Here is a 27,774-nt window from a genome sequence, read left to right as displayed (position 1 = left end):
TGTTACCCCTATAGATCTGATCCCCATCTACCTGCCATGTTACCCCTATAGATCTGATCCCCGTCTACCTGCCATGTTAACCCTATAGATCTGATCCCCGTCTACCTGCCATGTTAACCCTATAGATCTGATCCCCGTCTACCTGCCATGTTAACCCTAGAGATCTGATCCCCGTCTACCTGCCATGTTACCCCGAGAGATCTGATCCCCGTCTACCTGCCATGTTACCCCTAGAGATCTGATCCCCGTCTACCTGCCATGTTACCCCTAGAGATCTGATCCCCATCTACCTGCCATGTTACCCCTAGAGATCTGATCCCCATCTACCTGCCATGTCACCCCTATAGATCCGATCCCCATCTACCTGCCATGTTACCCCTAGAGATCTGATCCCCATCTACCTGCCATGTTAACCCTATAGATCTGATCCCCGTCTACCTGCCATGTTAACCCTAGAGATCTGATCCCCATCTACCTGCCATGTTACCCCGAGAGATCTGATCCCCGTCTACCTGCCATGTTACCCCGAGAGATCTGATCCCCGTCTACCTGCCATGTTACCCCTAGAGATCTGATCCCCGTCTACCTGCCATGTTACCCCTAGAGATCTGATCCCCATCTACCTGCCATGTTACCCCTAGAGATCTGATCCCCGTCTACCTGCCATGTTAACCCTATAGATCTGATCCCCATCTACCTGCCATGTTACCCCTAGAGATCTGATCCCCATCTACCTGCCATGTCACCCCTATAGATCCGATCCCCATCTACCTGCCATGTTACCCCTAGAGATCTGATCCCCATCTACTTGCCATGTTACCCCTATAGATCCGATCCCCGTCTACCTGCCATGTCACCCCTATAGATCGGATTTCTGTATAGCTGCCATGTTACCCCTAGAGATCTGATCTCCGTATAGATGCCATGTTACCCCTAGAGATCTGATCCCTGTCTACTTGCCATGTTACCCCTAGAGATCTGATCCCCGTCTACTTGCCATGTTACCTCTATAGATCTGATTTCTGTATACCTGCCATGTCACCTCTATAGATCTGCTTTCTGTATACCTGCCATGTCACCCCTATAGATCTGCTTTCTGTATACCTGCCATGTCACCCCTATAGATCTGCTTTCTGTATACCTGCCATGTCACCCCTATAGATCTGATTTCTGTATACCTGCCATGTCACCCCTAGGTCAGTGCTGGCACAGAGTTTAGTTCCTCCGTCTCAGTCTCCGTGTCTCACGGGATGTGGAGGGGCAGAGAACTGCCTCCGGATGCTCTCATAACGCTGCAGCTCACGGGCTGACACTGATGGACGGAGACACTCTGCAGCCTGCACAAAATGCTCCATGCCGATTACAAGATCTTCAGCTGGGACTTCCTGCCCTGTAAAGACACAACCACAGGACGAGTGAAGAGAACTCCCAAATATAAAGCTCCTGGGGTCACGGTGCGGTTGGGGAGAGAAGACATTCAGCTCTCCTGCAAATTCTTGACTTAGTGAATAGAGCCCTGGTTATGCCCTCAGCACTCACCCCGCTCCAGATGTTCAATCTTCTCCTTAACAGCTCTCATCATAGCATCGGCACAAAGCGCATAGAGATCAGCACCGGACAGCGCCGCAGGACAGCGCGCGATCACCTGAGAGAGATCCATCGCCGGCTCCAGGGAGAACCTGTCAAAAAACCACTAGAGCTTATCACGCGATGTATAAAATCCAGGAGCCGTGATCCTATATATAGAAATAGATATTTATAGATAATTATTACAGAGTACAGCAGACTCTGGTCACCGCTGATTAACCTAAACTATCCATACCTAGGATAAAGCAAATGATGCATCCACTCACATCATACGGCGGTAAAAGGTTTTATATTTTATATCCGCAGGACGCGGCGTGAATGGCAGTGACTCCCTACTGTTAGTTTATACATCTCACGCCCTGCAGGGGGCAGCACGGTACACGCGCCAGGCAGTAACATGGAAAAATCACACGTGTCAAACATGCTCACATACTCACTTGCGTGTTATTGCAGACAAGACTCTCAGCTGGGACTCACGATCTTCATTAACCCCAACGTAAAGCAGCTTGTCAAACCTGGCAGAGAAAACACATCCGTGTCAATGCGGGGCAGATACTGTACTGCCACCACCACCGGTATCACTACCAGAGAGCAGAAACACATCCGTGTCAATGCGGGGCAGATACTGTACTGCCACCACCACCACCGGTATCACTACCAGAGAGAACAAACACATCCGTGTCAATGCGGGACAGATACTGTACTGCCACCGCCACCGGTATCACTACCAGAGAGAAGAAACACATCCGTGTCAATGCGGGGCAGATACTGTACTGCCACTGCAACCGGTATCACTACCAGAGAGAACAAACACATCCGTGTCAATGCGGGGCAGATACCGTACTGTCACCGCCACCGGTATCACTACCCAAGAGAACACATCCGTGTCTATGCGGGGGAGATACTGTACTGCCACCGCCACCGGTATCACTACCAGAGAGAAGAAACACATCCGTGTCAATGCGGGGCAGATACCGTACTGCCACCGCAACCGGTATCACTACCAGAGAGAACAAACACATCCGTGTCAAAGAGGGGCAAACATCCAAAACGTGCCTCTCTTCTAGCACCGTGGAACAGTCCCATGTTTAGAAAGATCTGTGTCCTCTTCAGCAGGGACCGGACCCAGACCCTTGGCCGTTATGCGGCGACCCATGAGCACTCTAGCAAAACACTCAGGGAGCTCCTAACCTGACATTCGTTTGCCACCTTTGCCTGAACATCAGACATTACAATGTTAAGGTTATCGAATATCATTAAAGCCCCCCAGTGAGCCCACCAAAAGGCGGAGGTGGGGCAGGTTAGAAGACGCTGTTTACCTCCCTGGTCGCAGTAAAGCGGAATCCAGCAGGTCGGGGCGGTTTGTAGCTCCGATCACAAAGACGTCATTCGAGGAGTGAAGACCATCCAGCTCGGCCAGCAACTGGGAGACCACCCTGGAACGGACACACACGTAAGAAATGTATGTAATACATATGTAACAGATTTATATATGACCAAAGACCACCTCATCTCCTTCCAGTGCCATGGAGGGAAAGAAAGCGAAAATACTTCAGCGTGTTAACCGGCTGGCACTGCAGGCAGAAGGTTGCCCCGGGGCCACTACCCCTGCTCTTGGAGTTGGGGGAAGGTTGGGGTCTTTAGTGGCGCCATAAAAAAGAAAAGATAATTCAGCCCAAACAAACAATATAAACCGAGATGCAAAAGAATCATTCAGATAATGGAGCACGAGAAGTCCAGACGTGTCCTCCAGACGTGTTCTCCAGGTGCACATGGAGAGCATGTGAAGTCCAGACGTGTTCTCCAGGTGCACATGGAATCAGTTGGAAACAGAAATAGTGAAATCAGTGAGCACTGAAATGGAATCTTTTAACCGACCCGTTTACAGTATAGAAGCTCTGGGCTCAGCACGGCCCCCAGAGATTGCATCAGAAGGCGCTGTACCCTATAAGGCACTGTATATGACATCATGAAGATGTCAATCAGGAGGGGCAGCTAGGGCTGCTGCCCTAGGTCAGGCCCGGGATAGTGTAAAAGGTAAACATGTCGCTGCTTGTAGCCCCTATATCATCTTCTACTCACCTGTCCATCACTCCACCCGAGTCTCCGCTCTTTCCTCGATTGGGAGCCAAGGAATCCAATTCATCAAAAAACACGATGCAAGGAGCAGCTGCACGAGCGCGAGTGAACACTGAGGACCAAGGGAAGAGGCGTCATGGAGAAGGAATAGGGGCAATACCGGCCTCAATACACACTGCAAGGGGACAACGGGCCCCCGGGGAACATCCAGAGGGGAGGACAAGTCCCCCCCGGAACATCACAGATAATAGACTGAGTATGTGGGAGCGGGATGCAGGACAGGAGAGAGGGGGAAAGGGAAAAAAAAGGCTACACAAACCTTCTCGGACATTCTCTTCGCTCTGTCCCACATACATATTTATTAATTCTGGTCCTTTCACGCTGAAAGAAAGAGAGAGATGTACCTCTAATTAAATTCCCCTGTCTACTTACCCCCTTAACAAGCCCTTCCACCACCTCCCGCTCTGGATCTTCACCCAAAAGATTTACCTTAGGAAGGTCATGGCACACTCAGTGGCCACAGCTTTGGCCAGCAAGGTTTTTCCAGAACCAGGGGGACCATAGAGTAGAACCCCCGACCTCCGGAGACCCAGAGATAGGAGCTCTGGATGCTCCAGAGGAAGCTGCACCGTATCGAGGAGATGGCGTTTGACATCATGCAGCCCTCCGACATCCTGCCAGCGCACGCAGGGGACCTGACAACACAAACACGGAACAGGAAGGGGTCAAGGCGGGGGAAATCACGAAACCGGAAGGGGTCTGTCAGATATTTTATGCTAGAAAACATGTATTCTATATGTTCTGTATTTACATGAGCACAAAATGGAGTCAGAGCCATTTTATTTTATTTAATCATATAACGGTTATTTCTGTGTGTCTTTGTTCCCTCTATAATTGAGAACAAAGAAGTACTCAGTATATATGATCCTATGAATGTTATCTTCCATGAGAAAGTTAAGGAGTAGACACTGCATATCCTTAGGAATGTAAATTGGAATGGGGGATACGTCGTAAGACCACCAAAATCTAATTTACTACCTAGGAGGTAACGTCTGGAGATATGGGTGACTACAAAGACCTGAGTTACTATCTAGGAGGTAACATCTAAAGATAAGGTGTAAGAAAAATGTTTATGTTATCGTAAATATTATTCCTGACAAAGACATAAGAAAGCAGGGAATGTCTAGTCTATGATATATGGACGATTTCCCGCCAACACGCCTACTCTATGTTGTTCTATATATATATGTGCAAAGGGTCAAGTCTAGGCCATTCTTAATTATGCAGCTTAAAGAGGTGTAACCTGCTTGAAAAGTAACCAATCAGAAAGAAGCATGCTATTAGAAGTAGATAAGATGCTATATAAACCATGTAATCTTAATGTGTAATTAGACAACGCTTCGACTTTTGTGTGTTGTGTGCCTTGTCTCGATTATGCGCATGATCTAATTAAAGGAAACTCTTTCTGAGGAGAATTCGACCATTATTTCAACCAACATAAGGTGACCAAGGATAAATTCCTAACACATATGTAATGGTCTTAAGTTATTTCTTAGACCAGAGCGTCTCTTGCAGGTAAATTAAGAAATTACAACGTGTAAAAATGAGTAGAAATCCTAATTATAATGGGTAAAACCCACCGTTATGATTGGATAATTCCAGCCAATAGGTGGAGGCTATGATAATAAGCCCTGTCTTTAAAAGCTTAGGTCTTTAATAATTTAGAAGAGACTCACCTTAAAAACGGACCTGAGAAACGCACCCTGAAACAGACAGACCCTTAAGATCCTGGCACCATAATCTCACTCTTAGAATTACTTTGAGTTCTAACCTCTATAACTTTTAGAAAGTTATATTTCTTTCCACTGAACCTGGATTAATTTCTACAAGGACCAGTTGGACAACAGCAACAAGTGGTGGTAATTATAATTGTTTTATTATTCTAAATAGAGGTGAATTTTGTCTTCTTCGTATAGAATTCCCTGTTTCTGGGAAGTAGTATATTGCATTATTGTATATGACGGCTTGTGAGACTGCAGCTTATAACCCGTGATAATAACAATAATGAAAAGGTATTTTTACCTGTAGATGAAGTTTGACATTATTTGCATCTATTAGGAATTTCATTAAATACTCTTAGACATTATTAAATTATTTTTAATTTGTTATATTAGTAGAACTAATAGATAGAGTTAGTGATCTTTTTATTACTGCCCGGCTTATTATTATTTTGGTTGCTGAGTGGGATGGAAATTAATTGTGTGTTAGACTCATAAAGTATTAATTAATATTGATAACTTTCGATAATATACTGTATTTGAATTGATTCACTTTTGACATGTTTTAAGAACTTTCTGTTTTATATTATGCACTGTGTGGCTCATATATAAATTTTATAAATTGTATGCACAATAAATAATATTTTTGATTGATTATCGTGGTGATATATATCTGATTTGAATTATAATTTTCGGCGATCTGAAAGAATTGAGGATCGGAGATAAAATATAGGGTATCTCTTTGTATTAATATTGTGGATGTGGTACTACAATATTTGGTAGCGTCGTTATTTTGCGTGTGATAAAATACTGGTTTTACCGATTTTGTCTCATTAATATCCCTAACAGGTCAACGCGGTGGGAAATCACGAAACAGGAAGGGGTCAACGCGGGGGATTCGGATGACACGTGACCTGGAGAACTATAAACCCAGAACGTAAAAGCAAACCTTGGGTGCCCCGACTGCCTGAGAATGAGAGTCCTGCAGCTGTGCAAGCGCTTCTTCAAAATCCTGGGAAGTCACTGGAAAACCGGCAGCCAGAAGACCCTCTTCATCCTCCTCAGTGAGAGCGCTGCGGAGAGAGGCTCCCGTGAGAGCGCTGCGGAGAGAGGCTCCCGTGAGAGCGCTGCGGAGAGAGGCTCCCGTGAGAGCGCTGCGGAGAGAGGCTCCCGTGAGAGCGCTGCGGAGAGAGGCTCCCGTGAGAGCGCTGCGGAGAGAGGCTCCCGTGAGAGCGCTGCGGAGACAGGCTCCCGTGAGAGCGCTGCGGAGACAGGCTCCCGTGAGAGCGCTGCGGAGACAGGCTCCCGTGAGAGCGCTGCGGAGACAGGCTCCCGTGAGAGCGCTGCGGAGACAGGCTCCCGTGAGAGCGCTGCGGAGACAGGCTCCCGTGAGAGCGCTGCGGAGACAGGCTCCCGTGAGAGCGCTGCGGAGACAGGCTCCCGTGAGAGCGCTGCGGAGACAGGCTCCCGTGAGAGCGCTGCGGAGACAGGCTCCCGTGAGAGCGCTGCGGAGACAGGCTCCCGTGAGAGCGCTGCGGAGACAGGCTCCCGTGAGAGCGCTGCGGAGACAGGCTCCCGTGAGACCTGCCTCAGGTAAGGAGTGAGCCAAGACACAGACAAGGAGCAACATGAGATGAAGGAGAAGAGGAGACCAGACCGTGGAACAGAGTGAGCCGAGACAGGTTGGGAGCGGGTTAAGATGGGAGACAGAGCGTTGACACTGGCTGGGGGGGCGAACGGAGACAGTTGGCTGGGGGGGCGAACCCAGACAGGCCGCTGGAAGCTGGAGTAAGAGAAAAAAAAGCAGAAAATACAGCAAAGTTCTCACCATGAGTGTCCGATCCTGGCACACGCGATCCGGCTGGCATTTGAAAGCAGAGCACAGAGGTCGCCCAGCACAAAACCCTGATACACGGAGGAAAGAAACATTACACACGAGTACACCGCCAGTCTGTATCCGCGTGTCCGCCGATATCACCCCCCACCGCACAATCTGTATCCACGTGTCCCCCAATATCACCCCCACCGCACAATCTGTATCCACCAATATCACCCCCACCGCACGATCTGTATCCACGTGTCCCCCGATATCACCCACACCGCACGATCTGTATCCGCATGTCCCCCGATATCACCCACACCGCACGATCTGTATCCGCGTGTCCCCCGATATCACCCCCACCGCACGATCTGTATCCGTGTGTCCCCCGATATCACCCCCACCGCACGATCTGTATCCGCGTGTCCCCCGATATCACCCCCACCGCACGATCTGTATCCGCGTGTCCCCTGATATCACCCCCACCGCACGATCTGTATCCGCGTGTCCCCCAATATCACCCCCACCGCACGATCTGTATCTGCGTGTCCCCCAATATTACCCCCACTGCACGATCTGTATCTGCGTGTCCCCCGACATATCAGTCACTTACTGCAGTCCTGCGAGCCAGTTGGCTAATGCTGACGTCCCGGCTGAGCGGCAGAGGAGTGGTGAGCGCGGTCAGCATTGAACCGCGTTGGTCTTCTGAGGGGGAATCCAGAAAAACCTCATGGACAAAACAGGACCGCACATCCGCAGGAATATCACCCGGGCAGGAGGACGTGGCAACTATCAGAAGGGGCAGAAACCTGCAGGACAGAGGGCAGATCAGGAAGGTCAATTCAGGAGCAGGAGGGGAGACTGAGCCTCAAAGCACCCCTCACCCCAGTTAATACAAAGTCCAGGAAAAGACCAATGTTTAATTTTCTTTATTATTATTATTATATTTTTTTATTCAGGGGCTCCTGACTCATAGTTATATAGTTACATAGTTATATAGGCTGAAAAAAGAAAGTCCATCCAGTTCAGCCTTTCCTATATCCGTTCATTTGTTGCTGTTGATCCAAAAGAAGGCAAAAAACCCCAGTTTGGCTCTTTTCCAATTTTGCACTAACCAGGGAAATAACGGCCCACGTATATTTCTATAATGTATATCGGCCCCGCATATATTTCTATAATGTATATCGGCCCCGCATATATTTCTATAACGTATATCGGCCCCGCGTATATTCAAATAATGTATATCGGCCCCGCGTATATTTCTATAATGTATATCGGCCCCGCGTATATTTCTATAATGTATATCGGCCCCGCATATATTTCTATAATGTATATCAGCCCCGCATATATTTATATAATGTATATCGGCCACAAATATATTTCTATAATGTATATCGGCCCCGCATATATTCATATAATGTATATCCTCCCCAAATATATTTATATAATGTATATCGGCCCCCCGAATATATTTATATAACGCTATCATATCCCCTCTGAGGCGCCGTTTTTCTAAACAGATTTAAATTAGTTAACCTTTCTTCATAACTATAGCGCTCCATTCATTTTATTAATTTTGTAGCTGCCTCTGCACCCTTTCTAGTGCTATAATATCCTGCTTTAGAACAGGTGCCCAAAATTGCACAGCATATTCAAGGTGCAGCCTTACCATTGATTTATACAGAGGCAAAATTATATTTTTATCCCGCGAATTGATGCCCCTTTTTATACACGACAATACCTTACTGGCCTTAGCGGCTGCTGACTGACACTGCACATTGAGGCTTAGCTTGTCGTCTATAACAATTCCCAAATCCTTCTCATTTGTCGTTACCCCTTATTCACTATTTTTATCATACTGCCTGTGGTAAGCAATAGAATGCCTCGGTCTTAATCACCCATTGGACACATTAATGAAAGTCTATGGAGGAATGGACATTATTATTGTTGCCATAAAGCATCAGCTCGGTGTGGTGTTCGGACCGGGAAAGTCACCCACAATATCACATAACTGACAACAATGGCGGCTCCGGGTCCGCAGAAAGGGAGTTTCTAGGCATTAAATGAGATAAAAAGAGCTAAAAACGGAAAGTAAATCACATAAAAGCCCTTAAAGTCTGGCGGTAATGAGGGTTGTTAGAGACGTGGCGTTACCCGTGTGGCTCTTTGTCCTCTAGGAGCAGACTACGGAAGGCAGAAACAGTCCTGCTGTCTTCACTGGAGCCATCTCTCTCCTTCCCCAGCATCTCGACGTGGCTGAGCAGCAGGACACACGGGCGGAGATCAGCGGCGCGGGAGAACATCGCGTGGAGTCGGGACACGCTGCCGGAGCTGCTCTCTTTGCGCAGACCGGCACACTCCACCTAACAAGTAGACAGCGGGCATTTAATGACACGGATAGAACAGCAAGACACGCCTTCACACTTCATGAAAGACGCAATCGGTCACCGTGTGTCACTGATGGGAGTTCCTTTCCTGCGGCTCTTTCCTCTCGTATCTTTGGCTGTTGCTGCTCTTCGGTCCTGGACCGCAGAATAGTCACACGTATGCTAACATCGTTCATATCTGCACACAGACCGTATGAGCTAACTTGCATATAGCGCCATGAACTTTGGCCTACTGTCCAATTAGAATCCAGTTGCTCTCAACACCCCGTTCTGTTTTAAAAGTTATTAATCGTGTCCACTTATTGACTGCAGTGTACTCTTGATCGTGGGCAATGGCTAAGCCGACACAAGCTTTCCCGACGTTGCTCAGATAACCCGAAGCTAAGCGGCTAGCAGCATTTGTGTTAAACTGCGTGAGTTGGATTTATCTTATTTTGGGATCTGAACTCGTTTGCTGACAGAAGGTGCTTCTCGTCCGCTCTCAGTCACTTTATTTAATGCTTCTAACACTGGCATCTGTGGCCGTAAGGGAAGGGGTGATGGACTTTTGGAATCATCGAAATCCTGAAGCTGCCTGAACTTTGGGAAAGGCAACTTCTCTACATTGGTTAAGGTGGTGGAGTTCTGATAGAGGTGGTCATTGCTGCCTCATGTGCATTGGGTTCCAGCTCTGCTCCGCCATTACAGTGACATTAGTGTTCCAGGACATCTGCTGCTTCACTCTAACACCAGAAGCTAACAGGCAAACTTAACCTGGATTCAAAAACACCAACCAAAGGGTCAGGGCAAGCAGAGCACAATCAAAGTCTATCCAAAGTCACAAAGGCCTCCAAAGATCACCAAGAAGCCTGTTCCTTCCAGAAAAGGAAGACGGACGCTGAACCAAACAGTCGGGAAGGCCTGAAAACCAAGACGCCAGAGCAAGGTTGTGATGTCAAACTTTATAAAGAGTGGCGTCCGTGAACATCATATAATTACCCGCCTGAAATTACTGCCCAAACACATTAGACAATGTCAGGGGTCAGACAAAGGTTCTTAGTTCCCGCTTTTCGGTTCTTACAGAACATTCTTACTGCGATGTTTTGATTATTTCCCTGTTCTAGTCTGGTGTTCCTCCATTCACCTGCAGAAGGGTTTCTCATTGAGAACTTCTTAGTCATCATAAACTTGTCGAAATATTGCCATTTCCTTCCATTTTGGTATAAGATATTGATTTTCTATGATTTTTTGATGTTGAGGAGGGAGAAGTACAGAAAGCATAATAATATCTGCCTCTGATATTCACACGATCAGAAATAGCATACAATGGCTGACAGCTTCTTGTCGAGAGAGCACGAGATGCCCCACTGAACTCAGCTAAAGACACAAATAAAGGTCTCTTCTTGGAGAGGAGACCCACATCGGTTCTGTATGTACAGACAAAGCTCTTTTAGTAAAGGGGGTTTGTGGCTGTATACCGAGAGAGGTTTGTGGATAACGTCTGACCTGATAGAGATGCAGGTTAAGCCGGCTGCACACAGCTTTCATCACGGTCACTTTTCCGCTGCCACTCGGACCACAGAACAGGACCCTGCCGCGTGCTGGCAGAACGTCACCTCTGCAACAAAAAAAAACGATAGCAGCCACTATATAAACACTGTCAACTCTTCAGGCCTATGTATAAAAAAAAAAAAACACTCCAAAGTGGCCAGTGCTGGGAATACCTGAGCCACATGAGACACAATATGTCAGGGCCAGAAATTCAAGATCTTTATGGAGGTGACACAAAACACATACCCTTCACAGCCACACCCACACACTCACACATTCTACTCTCAGCCACACATTCTACTCTCAGCCACACCAACACACACATTCTACTCTCAGCCACACCAACACACACGCACACATTCTACTCTCAGCCACACCAACACACACGCACACATTCTACTCTCAGCCACACCAACACACATGCACACATTCTACTCTCGGCCACACCAACACACACGCACACATTCTACTCTCAGCCACACCAACACACAAGCACACATTCTACTCTCAGCCACACCAACGCACACATTCTACTCTCAGTCACACCAACGCACACATTCTACTCTCAGCCACACCAACGCACACATTCTACTCTCAGCCACACCAACACACACTCACACATTCTACTCTCAGCCACACCAACGCACGCATTCTACTCTCAGCCACACCAACGCACGCATTCTACTCTCAGTCACACCAACGCACACATTCTACTCTCAGTCACACCAACACACACATTCTACTCTCAGCCACACCAACGCACGCATTCTACTCTCAGCCACACCAACGCACACATTCTACTCTCAGTCACACCAACACACACATTCTACTCTCAGCCACACCAACGCACACATTCTACTCTCAGCCACATCAACGCACACATTCTACTCTCAGCCACACCAACGCACACATTCTACTCTCAGCCACACCAACGCACGTATTCTACTCTCAGCCACACCAACGCACACATTCTACTCTCAGTCACACCAACACACACATTCTACTCTCAGCCACACCAACGCACACATTCTACTCTCAGCCACACCAACGCACACATTCTACTCTCAGCCACATCAACGCACACATTCTACTCTCAGCCACACCAACGCACACATTCTACTCTCAGCCACACCAACGCACACATTCTACTCTCAGCCACACCAACACACACGCACACATTCTACTCCCAGCCACATCAACACACACGCACACATTCTACTCTCAGCCACACCAACGCACGCATTCTACTCTCAGCCACACCAACGCACACATTCTACTCTCAGCCACACCAACACACACATTCTACTCTCAGCCACACCAACACACACATTCTACTCTCAGCCACACCAACACACACATTCTACTCTCAGCCACATCAAACCACACGCACACATTCTACTCTCAGCCACACCAACGCACGCATTCTACTCTCAGCCACACCAACGCACACATTCTACTCTCAGCCGCACCAACACACACATTCTACTCTCAGCCACACCAACGCACATTCTACTCTCAGCCACACCAACGCACGCATTCTACTCTCAGCCACACCAACACACACATTCTACTCTCAGCCACACCAACGCACACATTCTACTCTCAGCCACACCAACGCACACATTCTACTCTCAGCCACACCAACGCACACATTCTACTCTCAGCCACACCAACGCACACATTCTACTCTCAGCCACACCAACGCACACATTCTACTCTCAGCCACACCAACACACACGCACACATTCTACTCCCAGCCACATCAACACACACGCAGACATTCTACTCTCAGCCACACCAACGCACGCATTCTACTCTCAGCCACACCAACGCACACATTCTACTCTCAGCCACACCAACACACACATTCTACTCTCAGCCACACCAACACACACATTCTACTCTCAGCCACACCAACGCACACATTCTACTCTCAGCCACACCAACACACGCACACATTCTACTCTCAGCCACATCAACACACACGCACACATTCTACTCTCAGCCACACATTCTACTCTCAGCCACACCAACACACACTCACACATTCTACTCTCACCCACACCAACACACACGCACACATTCTACTCTCAGCCACACCAACACACACATTCTACTCTCAGCCACACCAACACACACATTCTACTCTCAGCCACACCAACGCACACATTCTACTCTCAGCCACACCAACGCACACGCACACATTCTACTCTCAGCCACACCAACGCACACGCACACATTCTACTCTCAGTCACACCAACACACACATTCTACTCTCAGCCACACCAGCACACACATTCTACTCTCAGCCACACCAACGCACACATTCTACTCTCAGCCACACCAACACACGCACACATTCTACTCTCAGCCACATCAACACACACGCACACATTCTACTCTCAGCCACACATTCTACTCTCAGCCACACCAACACACACTCACACATTCTACTCTCACCCACACCAACGCACACATTCTACTCTCAGCCACACCAACACACACGCACACATTCTACTCTCAGCCACACCAACACACACATTCTACTCTCAGCCACACCAACGCACACATTCTACTCTCAGCCACACCAACGCACACATTCTACTCTCAGCCACACCAACACACACGCACACATTCTACTCTCAGCCACACCAACGCACGCATTCTACTCTCAGTCACACCAACGCACACATTCTACTCTCAGTCACACCAACACACACATTCTACTCTCAGCCACACCAACGCACGCATTCTACTCTCAGCCACACCAACGCACACATTCTACTCTCAGTCACACCAACACACACATTCTACTCTCAGCCACACCAACGCACACATTCTACTCTCAGCCACATCAACGCACACATTCTACTCTCAGCCACACCAACGCACACATTCTACTCTCAGCCACACCAACGCACGTATTCTACTCTCAGCCACACCAACGCACACATTCTACTCTCAGTCACACCAACACACACATTCTACTCTCAGCCACACCAACGCACACATTCTACTCTCAGCCACACCAACGCACACATTCTACTCTCAGCCACATCAACGCACACATTCTACTCTCAGCCACACCAACGCACACATTCTACTCTCAGCCACACCAACGCACACATTCTACTCTCAGCCACACCAACACACACGCACACATTCTACTCCCAGCCACATCAACACACACGCACACATTCTACTCTCAGCCACACCAACGCACGCATTCTACTCTCAGCCACACCAACGCACACATTCTACTCTCAGCCACACCAACACACACATTCTACTCTCAGCCACACCAACACACACATTCTACTCTCAGCCACACCAACACACACATTCTACTCTCAGCCACATCAAACCACACGCACACATTCTACTCTCAGCCACACCAACGCACGCATTCTACTCTCAGCCACACCAACGCACACATTCTACTCTCAGCCGCACCAACACACACATTCTACTCTCAGCCACACCAACGCACATTCTACTCTCAGCCACACCAACGCACGCATTCTACTCTCAGCCACACCAACACACACATTCTACTCTCAGCCACACCAACGCACACATTCTACTCTCAGCCACACCAACGCACACATTCTACTCTCAGCCACACCAACGCACACATTCTACTCTCAGCCACACCAACGCACACATTCTACTCTCAGCCACACCAACGCACACATTCTACTCTCAGCCACACCAACACACACGCACACATTCTACTCCCAGCCACATCAACACACACGCAGACATTCTACTCTCAGCCACACCAACGCACGCATTCTACTCTCAGCCACACCAACGCACACATTCTACTCTCAGCCACACCAACACACACATTCTACTCTCAGCCACACCAACACACACATTCTACTCTCAGCCACACCAACGCACACATTCTACTCTCAGCCACACCAACACACGCACACATTCTACTCTCAGCCACATCAACACACACGCACACATTCTACTCTCAGCCACACATTCTACTCTCAGCCACACCAACACACACTCACACATTCTACTCTCACCCACACCAACACACACGCACACATTCTACTCTCAGCCACACCAACACACACATTCTACTCTCAGCCACACCAACACACACATTCTACTCTCAGCCACACCAACGCACACATTCTACTCTCAGCCACACCAACGCACACGCACACATTCTACTCTCAGCCACACCAACGCACACGCACACATTCTACTCTCAGTCACACCAACACACACATTCTACTCTCAGCCACACCAGCACACACATTCTACTCTCAGCCACACCAACGCACACATTCTACTCTCAGCCACACCAACACACGCACACATTCTACTCTCAGCCACATCAACACACACGCACACATTCTACTCTCAGCCACACATTCTACTCTCAGCCACACCAACACACACTCACACATTCTACTCTCACCCACACCAACGCACACATTCTACTCTCAGCCACACCAACACACACGCACACATTCTACTCTCAGCCACACCAACACACACATTCTACTCTCAGCCACACCAACGCACACATTCTACTCTCAGCCACACCAACGCACACGCACACATTCTACTCTCAGCCACACCAACGCACACGCACACATTCTACTCTCAGCCACATCACCACACACGCACACATTCTACTCTCAGCCACACCAACACACACGCACACATTCTACTCTCAGCCACATCAACATACACTGAAACTCACATGCTACTCAAACATATAGATCACAAATATCAGCCACCCCTTACTCCTCTCATGAGGCAGAACTCATACTCCCATTCAGAGCCTGTGACCCCACTGAGCTTCCCCCTCACAGCTATTGACAGGAAAGTGATCCAAGATCGTGGATCTCTCGCCCATTGATACCCCTTCCAGTCAGCCCCGTCATTACATGCAGAGCATGTTTGCCTTTTTGCTGGGGATGGGAGCCATGATTGCGTGACACCAATACTAGGACTCGCATGCCGTGTAACATGCACACAAAGAGGAAATTTAATCAAACGTGACACAAGCAGCTGCCTTGACGTATGCGTCTCAAATCATTACAGGGGCTGGTCCAGGTCAAGATCCAGAAGGTTCTGGAAAGAGGGTTTCTGGACAGGTGTTTGAGAAGAGGAAATTTCTGTAGAGGAGACTTTCCACACCCGGTCCGCTAAAGGAACCTTGGGAGTGGACATGTTGTCCAGGAAGGTCATCCTTGTAAAGTTTGATGCCAGGGCCCTGCTTCTAAATCCCGGATAGAAGGGACACCCGAGGTCTTGAAATCTTACGAGACGTCACATCTTACTCTGTTAAGGATGGGCATCGAAAATGTAACAACTCCCTCTTCTTGGGACCGGTGACAGTAGGAAAGCTCTGAGCGTTGAAAGGTGCCTACAGGCAACCACCTTAGACTACAAGGGACCCTCATATATAATACTCACGCATCCTGGAGATGAGGCTGCAGAACACGACACATCTCATCCACGGCCTGCGAGAGACCTGCCGGGGACACGCTGCTCCAGAACACGTGACCATCACGGGAAGGAAAGGACGGGACAAAGCTGTGAGCGCTTCCTTCCTAAAAAAAAAACAAAGAGCCGGCGAGCCCAGTCAATGCGCTAACCCCCAGACACACCGCCAAGGGGGTCCCTGTCATGGGTCTTCGTCCCTGCGGCAGTCGGTTTGTGAGCAGGGCAGCTGGTAACGGATGCTTAGCAGGACATTGTTAAGCGGATATTACACAAACGTGTTTTATTCCACGTATCAGATTAACCCCTTAATGACTGCAAAAAGGAAGGCATGACAGACAACCAACTGTATGCCAGTGAAATGGTTAAGTGTTCTGATGCAGAAATCCAAAGGGCCTTTCTATATTCAAGGCCTTAAATTGGCCTCTAACACAAAGTGCAGAGCACATGGTCAATCAATAGCGGTTATTAAAATAGTAGCCACATATATATTCATACAGTAAACGTTATTCAATGACTGCAGTGAGATTCATAAAACACGGACTCCTTTATAACACTCGCAGTACACTTTGTAGAACACTTTGGGACAAAGGCTGTTTTCACATTTTTCAGTGTTGCTGTTTAGCTGTAATTTTCCTCTCTCTCACTTAATGCACACATTAAATATGTTTAAAAGCAGGGCTGCACACACAGCACCTGCCCCGGGGTATCACCGGCTGCACACACAGCCCCTGCCCCGGGGTATCACTAGCTGTACAGCGCGAGTATAGTGACAGTCTCTTGTATCCCCACCTGCACACACAGCACCTGCCCCGGGATATCCCCGGCTGCACACACAGCCCCTGCCCGGGGTATCCCCGGCTGCACACACAGCCCCTGCCCCGGGGTATCACCGGCTGCACACACAGCACCTGCGCCGGGGTATCCCCGGCTGCACACACAGCACCTGCCCCGGGGTATCCCCGGCTGCACACACAGCACCTGCCCCAAGCTTGTTACCTGGTAGAGACTGGTGTGGATGGAATCTGCGATGAAACCCATGCGCGGCTCGGCCCCAGCAGCTCCCTCTATCCTGTGCACCTTGAAGTAAAGGTCAGGACACCTGAGTAAAAGGACAGAATTTTCACATGTAACACCATTCTCTGGGACACCAAAGTAAAAGGAGGCTGAGCCTCAATAGAGCTCCCTGTCCTACCCAGAAGAGCTGACACTCATCACATAACTAAGAACAAGGGGTTGTAAAGCAGAGAATATTTAAGACAACCTGGACTTTTGGAATATTTAAGGCCTTCCGGCAGCTTTAGTTGAAGATCCAGATTTTAGGGAGATACCTTTGTGAAGGATGATAACCGGATGCCTTGCCTGCTGTACCAGCAGAGGTGGCATCAACTTTTTTTAAAACTATTTAGCTAATAACAGCCTCCTAGGGGTTAAGCCCCATAAACAGGGTGTCGGAGGTGAAGTAAGCTTCGTCGGGATTGACCAGCAGGGCCGGACTGGGAATGAAAAGCAAATGGAAACATTTGGAGAGCGGCCCCATATAGTTTATCTTGCGGTCGCGCTCTTATACCCACACGCACCCCTTATACACACCCGAGTCACACTATTTACCGTACAAATAACTATAAAACATTCTTTTTATCACATTATTTGTATTAAAATGCCAGAAAGCAAAAGCGTTAAAAGGCCCTAATAAAAAAAAATACATTACACAGAATGGAATCAAAACATTTTCTACCGCAAACATTTTTAGATGAAAAAGATCCATTTTATTCAGTGGAACAAAACAGCGATCACATTATTCTTCACCATATTCTTATAAGAAACTTTAATTTCTTTATTAATTCATGTAAACTATTTTTTTTTCATATTTAAGCTGCAATTGAGATTTTTTTTTTGTTTTTATTTCCTTTTATTTGCACATCTGCCCCCAAAAATGCCTTATAACCCCTATATGCCACTCTGCCTCTAGAAATGCCTTATACCCCCTAAATGCCACTCTGCTTCCCTGATATGCCTTATACCCCCTATATGCCACTCTGCCCCATGATATGCCTTTTAACCACCTATATGCCACTCTGCCCCATGATATGCCTTTTAACCACCTATATGCCACTCTGCCTCCCTGATATGCCTTATACCCCCCTATATTCCACTCTGCCTCCCTGAAATGCCTTATACCCCCTATATGCCACTCTGCCCCATGATATGCCTTTTAACCCCCTATAGGCATATAGGGGGTTAAAAGGCATATCATGGGGCACTCTGCCTCCAGAAAAGCCTTATGCCCCGCATATGCCCCCCGGACATACCACTGCTTCTGACTCCCTGGTGTCTTGTGGGGGCAGCGGGTGGAGGCCGGCGGTTATCAAAATGAAAGTGGCCGGTGTGCATGCACCGCGTGGCCCAATGGCCGTGGCTCAGCACTTCGTCCGTCCCCTTTTAAGACTTTAATTTCATCAGGTGCCGGCGGCTGATGGAGGCGGCTTTCAGTCCCGCTCGCAGTCACTCAGTGAACTGTCGGCCGCCCGGCCCACCAGGAAATTTTCCGGTATCCCAGTGAGCCAGTCCGGCCCTGTTAATCAGGATTAACATAATGGCAGGCATCGGCAATCACTATCAGCAGGGTAAATGGAACAAGGAGGGAGGCAAAAGGGTAGACACCGGTGGCACCGGGGACAGGACCGGGCTGGAAAGAAGGTACGACGTCGATGGGAAGCTCCTTTATTGGAGGAGTCTTTCTCAGCGATGGGTACTCGTGGCCCCCCATATACCTTTAGTGCAGGCAGTGAGGATGGAAGGGGAGGAGAGGGATGCTGGGAAGGTGAAGCCGCCTACCTGACCCCAATCTTTGGATGGTTCGGTGAGAATTCAGCATGGGATAGAGTAGAGATGCACAGAATATCCCCGACTTGCACCACCCTGCGGGGAGGAAAAAGCTGTTAAAGACGCGCCAACAGAACTACACTGTGGTAGAGACAGACGCCGTGTATAACCTCATTACATCTGCAAGGAAATGGCGAGATTAAAGCGGATGTTCCACTCAGACAAGATGTATACTGAACTCTGATCCGATTCTTTTCAGTTTGTACGGCGGATGGAAAGCCGGATCACATGCTGATTTTCTGGAGTAAAATGTACTTTCTTTGTGCTACTTCTGGCGTTGGGATTTATTCTTTTTCTTAGTCTGCTTCCTGGTTGTAATTTTTGTTTAACCTTTTGTTTCCTGTGCTGTTATGTGACCAACTCCCCCTCTGTTTCTGGATAGTTGGCAACGTAGTGCTTCACGATAGCAGCATTTTCAGTTTCTTGTAGCACTTGCCGCTCGTGGCTTGTCGCGAGTGTCGGCCATAGTTGGTGTGTGGTTTGAGGATGCGGGAAGCTGCAGCTTTTCGCGCATGCTGGTTACCTCCGGCAGTGGTTTACACGGATAATAGAAACATCTATATGACCGTCAATCCATATCAATATCAATCTATGGCTTCATGGATTCCATTCCAATTGAGAAACATCACACCTAGACACTCCAGAATATTTCAAACGCAGGTATTTTAACTCTTTTCATTCACAAATTCTACTACTAGGGTTTGTCAAAGTTTGTGGTAGCAGTTTCTTTTGTACACCCCCCCCCCCACGGTACTATAAGTAAGGACTTACAGCTCCTGGTATATGTCATTTCCAAAGATGTTCAGCAGCAAGAAACAGATACGGGAAAGGATGAACTTGATGGACGCATGTGTTTTTTCCACCCGACTATGTAACATCTTCTGAGTACAGCGATACCACCCATGCATAGGTTTGTTGGGTTGTCCCACATTTACCAGGTGCACAATTTTTAATTTGGGATTTTGAAATCTACCCATCCTGGGTCTATTTCCTATTTGGGACATCTTTGAAGAAGGCCAATTTCCGCTCACATGTATTTTTTAAAACTGGACACCCCAGGGTTTTTAGGAAGACAGAAGCATCTACTCATAAAAATAATATATATTTATATATATTTTTAGATTAAACATTTTATTTGAATTTAAAAAGAAGATTACTGATCACATAGTGATTGGTGAGCTGGGCTCAACCTGCAGGGACAGACCCTCTGGGAACTCTTATATTGAACAGTCTTTTTTTATGCTCCCAGAAGCACTCTTGGTGCTGACCTTTTTCTTTGTGTTGCTGAACACCTGGACTTTTTATATACCCTCTTCTCTTATGCTTAATTCTTTGTTTAATGTATTGTCTATTTCACTATGCTAGCAAAAGCACTAGATTTAATTTCATATATTTTGCTATTTACCTATTTGGAGCAAGAGCTGGAAAATATTTACAATACAGAATCTCACAACTCGGCATAAAGAGAAGAACCCAGAAATGAAGTGATACATTCTATAAACACAGAGAAGCATATCAAAGAGATGATAGTGGAATGGATTGACTCCACTGACCTGGGAGTCTGGAAGTGCTGGTGCAAAGCCTCATCATACTTCCCATCGATGTTATACAATGGAGATCTCACAATCTCTACATAAAGCTCTTTTGCAAACGGTGGCATGGCCAGAGAAGAAGAACTGCCCGCCGACGCCTCATTACTAAACCTCTGAAAAAATAAGGAAAACGGAGATAAGTGGCACTCATACAAAGAAAAGAAACCGGTACACAGGCAATAATGGCAGTGAGATGACACAGAAGAGGTGCGGAGAAACGTAATTAACAAAAAGTATCCCATTAATATCCACACCAGTATATACACATTCCACAGTAATGCTCAGAGGAGACAGCGCCACCTACCCTAGGGCAGAAATTCAAACCAAGATTGCATGGATCTCACTAAACCTTCTAGCAGATGTAATGTCAATTAAAAAAGCAGTCTTAATAGTTAATAGACATAGGGAAACACATACGTGTTCAAAAGGAGCCTTGGCTAAGTCAAACCAGGGAGGAACCCCCAAGCCGCGAGCGAGGATGGAGTTGGACGAAGAACCTAATTATGAGAGACTCACCCTCTAAATTCTGATCCTAAAACATCTCTTTGTGCAACAACTTGAACTTTAGTAGCGGCTGACATAGTTCTTTTACAAATCCATCCTGAAGGGGAACACTACAACCAGATACACTTCTCTCAAAACACCATTCTATCAAATGGAAGCAGCCTTAAGTAGTTACGAGCTCTCTTTCATTAACCAGGCAGTCAACTCCTGGACTGAGAATCCGGACCTTAACATACTACATAGTCATATAGGCTGAAAAAAAACATGCGTCCATCAAGTTCAGCCTTTCCTATATCTGTTAATATACTATACTAGGCTCTAGGATAAAGGCAGAGGGAAGACCTTGCTTGATCTTATGAAGCACATACAAAATCATCGTAAAGGGTGGAAACATGAAGGCCAGGCTGGCATCTTGTCTTAAGGAAGAAACACCTTTTTGAGTCACAAATTAAACACTAGGCTTGATTTCCAGTGTGTTTACAACCAACAACTCCACTCAATGACAGCTGCTGAAGAAACCAGTAAGTTATCAAGGCAGGGAACAATAATCATTCCCTGATCTGTTACAGATGCCACCACAACCCTCAACATCTTTATAAAAGTCCTTGGAGCTGAGGACAGAATATAGCGAAGAGCAAGAATGGCTCCATAAAATGTATGGCGGGCAGAAATGCCCCTAGAATAATTGTGTCCGGCTTGGACCTGACAGTCCCAATTTTGAGCTTTAACTTGAAAACACTGCTCCGTCATGCTACATGTAGCCTCACCTGCCTATGCAGTTTCAAGATGACTAAAGCTAAACCTCTTCTTCGGAGATTATGGTGAGCTTTTCCAGAAGCATAGGGAAGCAGAGGCTTTAAAGAATGGTTATGCATAGAAGGGATAAGCCCACTAAGCTTTACCTGATCGTTTTAACAAATAAGCAACTGATGCTGAAGCTAAAGGTACAATCATTCCAGAGTTTCTCAAAAAAACCTGCGACACCCAACAGGCACTTGGTAAATATCCTTTTTCAAACACACTAAACAGTCTCACCAGATGTGGTAGGACCAAACTCGTGAAGGTAGACCCCATGAAGATGCTGACAAACTGAAGATCAATCACTAGGCGTACTTTTCCTAAGGCTTTGGTAAAATATATATACCTCACTGGCGGTTTTCCTGCACTTCCTTTTCCCCTCGTACCATCAGGTCCTGGGGTTAAGATGATTTATTTTTGAGCCTTCTGGCCCCTTCCTCTCTTCAAAGAAGGCCAGCAAAGGAGACTCAAGATCCGACCCTCCCATGGGGGGGGGGGATTTGTCTGGGTATTTTGGTAAAATATTAAGACGTATTGGCAACTGCTGGATCAAAGCCTTCTTTTATTTGAGCATCAAACATTTTCTTGATCTTGTACAAGACCAGGAATCTACATTGGGGGTTAAAGTATAGGTTTCAAAGCATTTCAGATAATACTTAGAACCTAGAGGCAGAGGTGTATCTACTCAAAATAGCACCTATGGCAAGCACTGAAATTGCGCCCCAGTCCAAATATCTAAAACCCATTTATTAGCCCCGGCTGCCCATATATATATAAATATTAGACCCTGCTGCCGATAGCAGGTATAGATCAACACATTAACACACAAACCCAGCTTTGCGTGGATAGATCAATTGAAATTCACTTGTTATCTGAGCACTGAAGGTATATCAAATCAACAATCAGAAATACAAATCCTGTATTTGCAGGTATACAATAATAATATATGAAACGTAGCATTACAGGTATAGATCAAATACATACATGGAAACAGCATTGCTGCTATTAATCAACTGAATATGACAAAACCCCTGTACTTGCAGGTATACATAAATAATGTATGAAATCATGGCTTAGCAGATATCTACAGAATAACACAAAAACCAAGCTTTGCAGGTATAGATCAATTGGAATTCACATAAAAACACGACATTAAAAGGTATATTTAAAACCCCCTAAATTACAGGCATAGATCACAGGTTGCACACCCCAAAGTCAGCCCCTGACATCCACACTGCCCACATAGAACCTGACCAGCACCCAGATAACATACATAAGATTTGCCATCTTTGTCCCATATACACCCGGCCTGTGCCATCTTGGTCCCCAAGGCTCAAACATCCTGCTTGTGCCATCTTTGCCCTTCCACAATTATACATCTACAAAACACACAAACACTTTTACAGTCACTCACTAATTCACACTTTCATTCAGACAACTCATCCACATATTAACTCATGCTCTCCCTCATTCAGACAACTCATCCACATATTAACTCATGCTCTCCCTCATTCAGACAACTCATTCACATATTAACTCATGCTCTCCCTCATTCAGACAATACATCCACACATTAATTCACACTCTCTACTTATTTCAATATTCTTACTACCCTCTTCCTCACTTATCTACCCCCTCTCCTTCCCTTGTCACTTTCTAACCCCTCTCCATCCCCTTTCCTTACTACCCTCTTCCTCAATATCTACCCCCTCTCCCTATTTATCACTTTCTACCCCCTCTCCTTCCCCCTACTCACTATCTATCTTCTCCCCCTCAAGCTCCGAGCCTCATTTGCCACATCTCTTCTTGCTGGATGGTCCCTGTACGTCCTTAATAAATCTTGCATTGTTTCACTACAAAACTGGCTAAAACTTACAGCTTCATCAGTTCTTGTCACCAGCTGTATGTTCAAGAAGGTCCTCTAAATAGAGCTTTTTCTTGTTTTACGCATCGTTCTTGCATCCTCAAAAGCCGAAACACTAAGGGTGTCTGCTGCACATCTGATACTGCACATATTTAGAGCCTTCTATGATTAACGCAGCCAAATCCATCTAGTAGACACCAGAAAGAAGGAAAACACAACGCTCTGGAGAAGATGAAAGTGAAATCCACGCTTTTATTGCATGAAGATTTCTCTTGCAGGTAATAAGTATTACCATGGAGTATCTTTTATTCCACATGCATAGAACATCAAGGACTTTGGATGTCTTGGCAATTTTCTATTTCCCCCTTACGATATTCTCATCCAATTCTAAAGCGCATCTTAGCGCCAGCGTTTCATACTAGGACTTAAACACATCTGCATGGTTCTCCTTTAAAATGAACTATAGGTGGCTGCACAACTAACACATCATAGTGGAATGGGCGATGAGAGTAGACCCAGCCCAAAGGTTAATGCCCAGAGGTCTACAGACCCCAAGTATACGCAGAGCCATAACCACTAAGCAGACTCTTTAAACCAACTCCAGCAGGTACCACAAGCCCAAGGAAGGACTCTTCAATGGTTCGTTATCCGTTTTAATAAAAAAAAATCTGGGAAGCGCCAACGGAACGTGCAGCCGGGAGCAGAAAGCTAGCGCCGGCAAGCGGAGGCGTAGACGGTATCGATACAATCCCAAGCCCAGCCTCCTCATACGTGGGATAAGGGCTGCAGCCCCGGGCTTTGTACAGGTTTGGAGTCCTGCCCCAGTTGGGATAAACTGAGGAATGTCTCTCGACACCAGTAATTATTATTATTATTGTTTTATATAGCCCCAAATTCCGTAGCGCTGCAACGTAACACGAAACACAATGAAGTAAAAACATGGGCCTGCTCACTGGCCGGACGACCCCTGCCATGATGTCTTGGGGGGGGGGGATTTGGTTTGTATAGTATCAGTAGCTTCTTTTTTTTACCCCTAGTAATGGCTGTGACTCGGCTAATTAGTTTATTTTGTACACAGAAATCCTCGCTGTATCGATATCTGTACACTGGATTTATATTTAACAGAACTCTCTGGGTGGAAACATCACTGTTTGGCCAATTTATTAATACTACAAGAAAGCGTTACAGCAGAGGTCAGGATTAATGTATATCCCGAGCGAGTCACTCAATTTCATAGAGACAAGAAACCGAAAGGCTAAAACTAAACACATAAAGCATGAAATCATCTGATGGCTATCACGCGGTAATCTGCTCAGATTTAATACCGGAAGCAAAAAGACATTTAGAATGGAATTTCTCCTCGTCGGGTGTCACCTGGTTTTAAAAAAGTTATTATCGTAACTGAATATTTTTAATATATATTTAGCAGGAATGTCGCTTTTACATTAACATGTTAGTAGTGCTGGGGGGTGGCCTAGATGATTTGGGTGCTTTAATAGGGGGAGTGGGGATTGGACAAAAAAAACCAAGGAGTAGAGTCATGGATTTACGGGATCCTGTAACTGGGGACTGGATGGTGGTGGGGGGGGTTGGATAACATACTGGGAAGGGGGTATCTGACCCTGCACCTAGAGAACCACACTGCAACCAGTCAGGATGCTATACCTAGAGTGCCCATCCCTAACGTGGCAAAGACCTGGCACCCAGAGCACCACACGGCAGCCACGTTGGGATCCTGCCCCCAGAGTGCACGGCTCTAGCCTGGCAGGGACCCCACACAGCAGCCAGGTTGGGATCCTATCCCCAAAGTGCCCGGCTCTAGCCTGGCAGGGACCCCACACAGCAGCCAGGTTGGGATCCTATCCCCAAAGTGCCCGGCTCTAGCCTGGCTGTGACCCCACACAGCAGCCAGATTGGGATCCTATCCCCAAAGTGCCCGGCTCTAGCCTGGCAGTGACCCCACACAGCAGCCAGGTTGGGATCCTGCCTCCAGAGTGCCCAGCTCTAGCCTGGAAGGGACCACACGCCAGACAGATTCATTCCTGTGCAAGGAAAGCATTCCGGTCCATGCCAGCGGCTCTCACCTCTACAAGGATCTCGCCGACAGCGCCTGCTCCGAACGTCAGATTGAAAAGAAGCGTGGCGGATATGACAGCCCCGTCCCCGGTGAGGCTGCCGCAGGAGGTGTTGCTTGGCATACTCAGGAGATGGCTGTACTTCTGAGGGTGTCCCAGCCACAGTTCAGCAGCCAATATCATGGCCAGATGCCTCCTGTCACCTTGCGATCCCAGGTGCTCTGATTGGCCAGCAGGAGATGCTTCTCTCGTTGTCCCCAAAGTATCTAAAGGTCCCGGCAGCGACACCCACACCCACTCACGGTGATACAGGCCCAGCTCCCGCAACTGGCTCTTACTCACCCACACAGAAGACCCACGGTCCACGGGACCCCCAACCTCCTGCAGTCTCCCTGTCCTTACCAAGGACTCTGCATCCACAGGGGCCACACGGAGCAGCACAGGCCCCACATCTCTAGCAAAACTGGAGACGACCGGGGACAGGAGAGTAGAGCATAAATAGGGCCCCCCACTGGGAACACACCCTAACTGCCCCCACATGTACACAGTGTCTGCCTCCTCATCATCATGGGCCTGGCCGCCCACACACTCACTGGGTTTCTCTGCCCCCTCAAATCTGCCCTCCCCTCTCTGATACCCCCTTCCCTCCAGTTCAGTAACACTGAGGCGTGTGTGTGGCCCTAGGAGGCCTTGCAGGGCCGGCCTAGTATCCAGTACCAGGGCACCTTCCCCAGCCTCGGGCAGAGGCTGTCCTCTCTGGATCAGCAGTGGTCCCTGGGGCAAGGGGGCCCTAAAGTCCCGGACCCCGAGAAGCACCCAGTCCAATAGCGGAGGGGAGCTGAGAAGGAGCCGCCGGGGGGTAAGGGGACCCCGGGTCCGTACAAACAAGACGGGGCCCCCAGACTCTGCAGGCATGGAAACCATGGGGGCAGCTGTTTCTGACACGCACGATCCGGAAGCCCAAGCTGATCGGAAGCCGCCAGCCGCCATCTTTGCTTAGGGCATCGCATCTTGTCCTCCGATAACGTCCGACTAGAGGCTTCCGGTCGGGAGTCCAGGCCACTCTGGCTGAGAGTGATGTGGCGGCAACACTCTCAGCCAACGAGCTGCAATCTGGAGGCACCTGCTACATTAAACGACCCACTCACGCGTGGGAAGCCCACAGAGCCCGTCACTGAATCCACGTGACAGACCCCCGGGGGTCGGGCACAGAAATCACGGATGAAAATAAGTAAATATTCATGATAATAATGATGTGTATAAATAAAACTGTGGAAATAAAGCAGGAATTTATAGATAAAGCAAGTTTTTCTCTTTATTGTAATATCTGCCCCTCCAGCCCTTGGAAATTCCCGGTTGTTGGGGGGTGATTTGGGGGTCTCTCGAAATGAATCCTG

General features: G+C 47.6%; 1 protein-coding gene across 3 annotated transcripts; it reads right to left on the bottom strand.

Annotated features, from left to right (window-relative positions):
• Positions 1-203: 203 nt before the first annotated feature.
• On the bottom strand, positions 204-27,313 carry PEX6 (peroxisomal biogenesis factor 6). Of its 3 annotated transcripts, none has more exons than XR_008351058.1 (18): positions 26,387-27,313; positions 21,098-21,249; positions 19,497-19,580; positions 17,658-17,760; positions 16,632-16,768; positions 11,136-11,247; positions 9,418-9,626; positions 7,877-8,072; positions 7,273-7,349; positions 6,394-6,517; positions 4,156-4,361; positions 3,986-4,047; positions 3,670-3,778; positions 2,907-3,023; positions 2,025-2,102; positions 1,540-1,679; positions 1,142-1,390; positions 204-438 (listed from the first exon to the last, which is right to left on the bottom strand). XR_008351058.1 is itself a non-coding variant. In XM_053459471.1 (17 exons), the coding sequence occupies exons 1-17, from the start codon at positions 27,299-27,301 to the stop codon at positions 1,230-1,232; spliced, it is 2,982 nt and encodes a 993-aa protein (XP_053315446.1). In that variant the 5' UTR covers positions 27,302-27,313; the 3' UTR covers positions 1,108-1,229. The 3 variants fall into 3 exon arrangements, 1 of the variants encoding a protein (XP_053315446.1); XR_008351059.1 differs by lacking the exon at positions 204-438 and adding an exon at positions 573-771; XM_053459471.1 differs by lacking the exon at positions 204-438 and having other exon boundaries at positions 1,108-1,390.
• Positions 27,314-27,774: the final 461 nt, after the last annotated feature.

The sequence above is a fragment of the Spea bombifrons genome, chromosome 3, assembly GCF_027358695.1.
Source record: "Spea bombifrons isolate aSpeBom1 chromosome 3, aSpeBom1.2.pri, whole genome shotgun sequence".
NCBI lineage: Eukaryota > Metazoa > Chordata > Amphibia > Anura > Pelobatidae > Spea > Spea bombifrons.
Note: the sequence above shows the minus strand (reverse complement) of the source record. Positions and strands in the feature narration are given on the sequence as shown.

Excerpts from the sequence above, each read along its gene's own strand:
- PEX6 (XM_053459471.1), bottom strand. The coding sequence starts at position 27,301 with ATGGTTTCCATGCCTGCAGAGTCTGGGGGCCCCGTCTTGTTTGTACGG. Across the intron at positions 19,581-21,097 it reads CAGCACTTCCAGACTCCCAG|GGTGGTGCAAGTCGGGGATA; the intron begins GTCAGTGGAGTC and ends TCCTCCCCGCAG. Across the intron at positions 16,769-17,657 it reads TCCACACCAGTCTCTACCAG|GAAGGAAGCGCTCACAGCTT; the intron begins GTAACAAGCTTG and ends TTTTTTTTTTAG.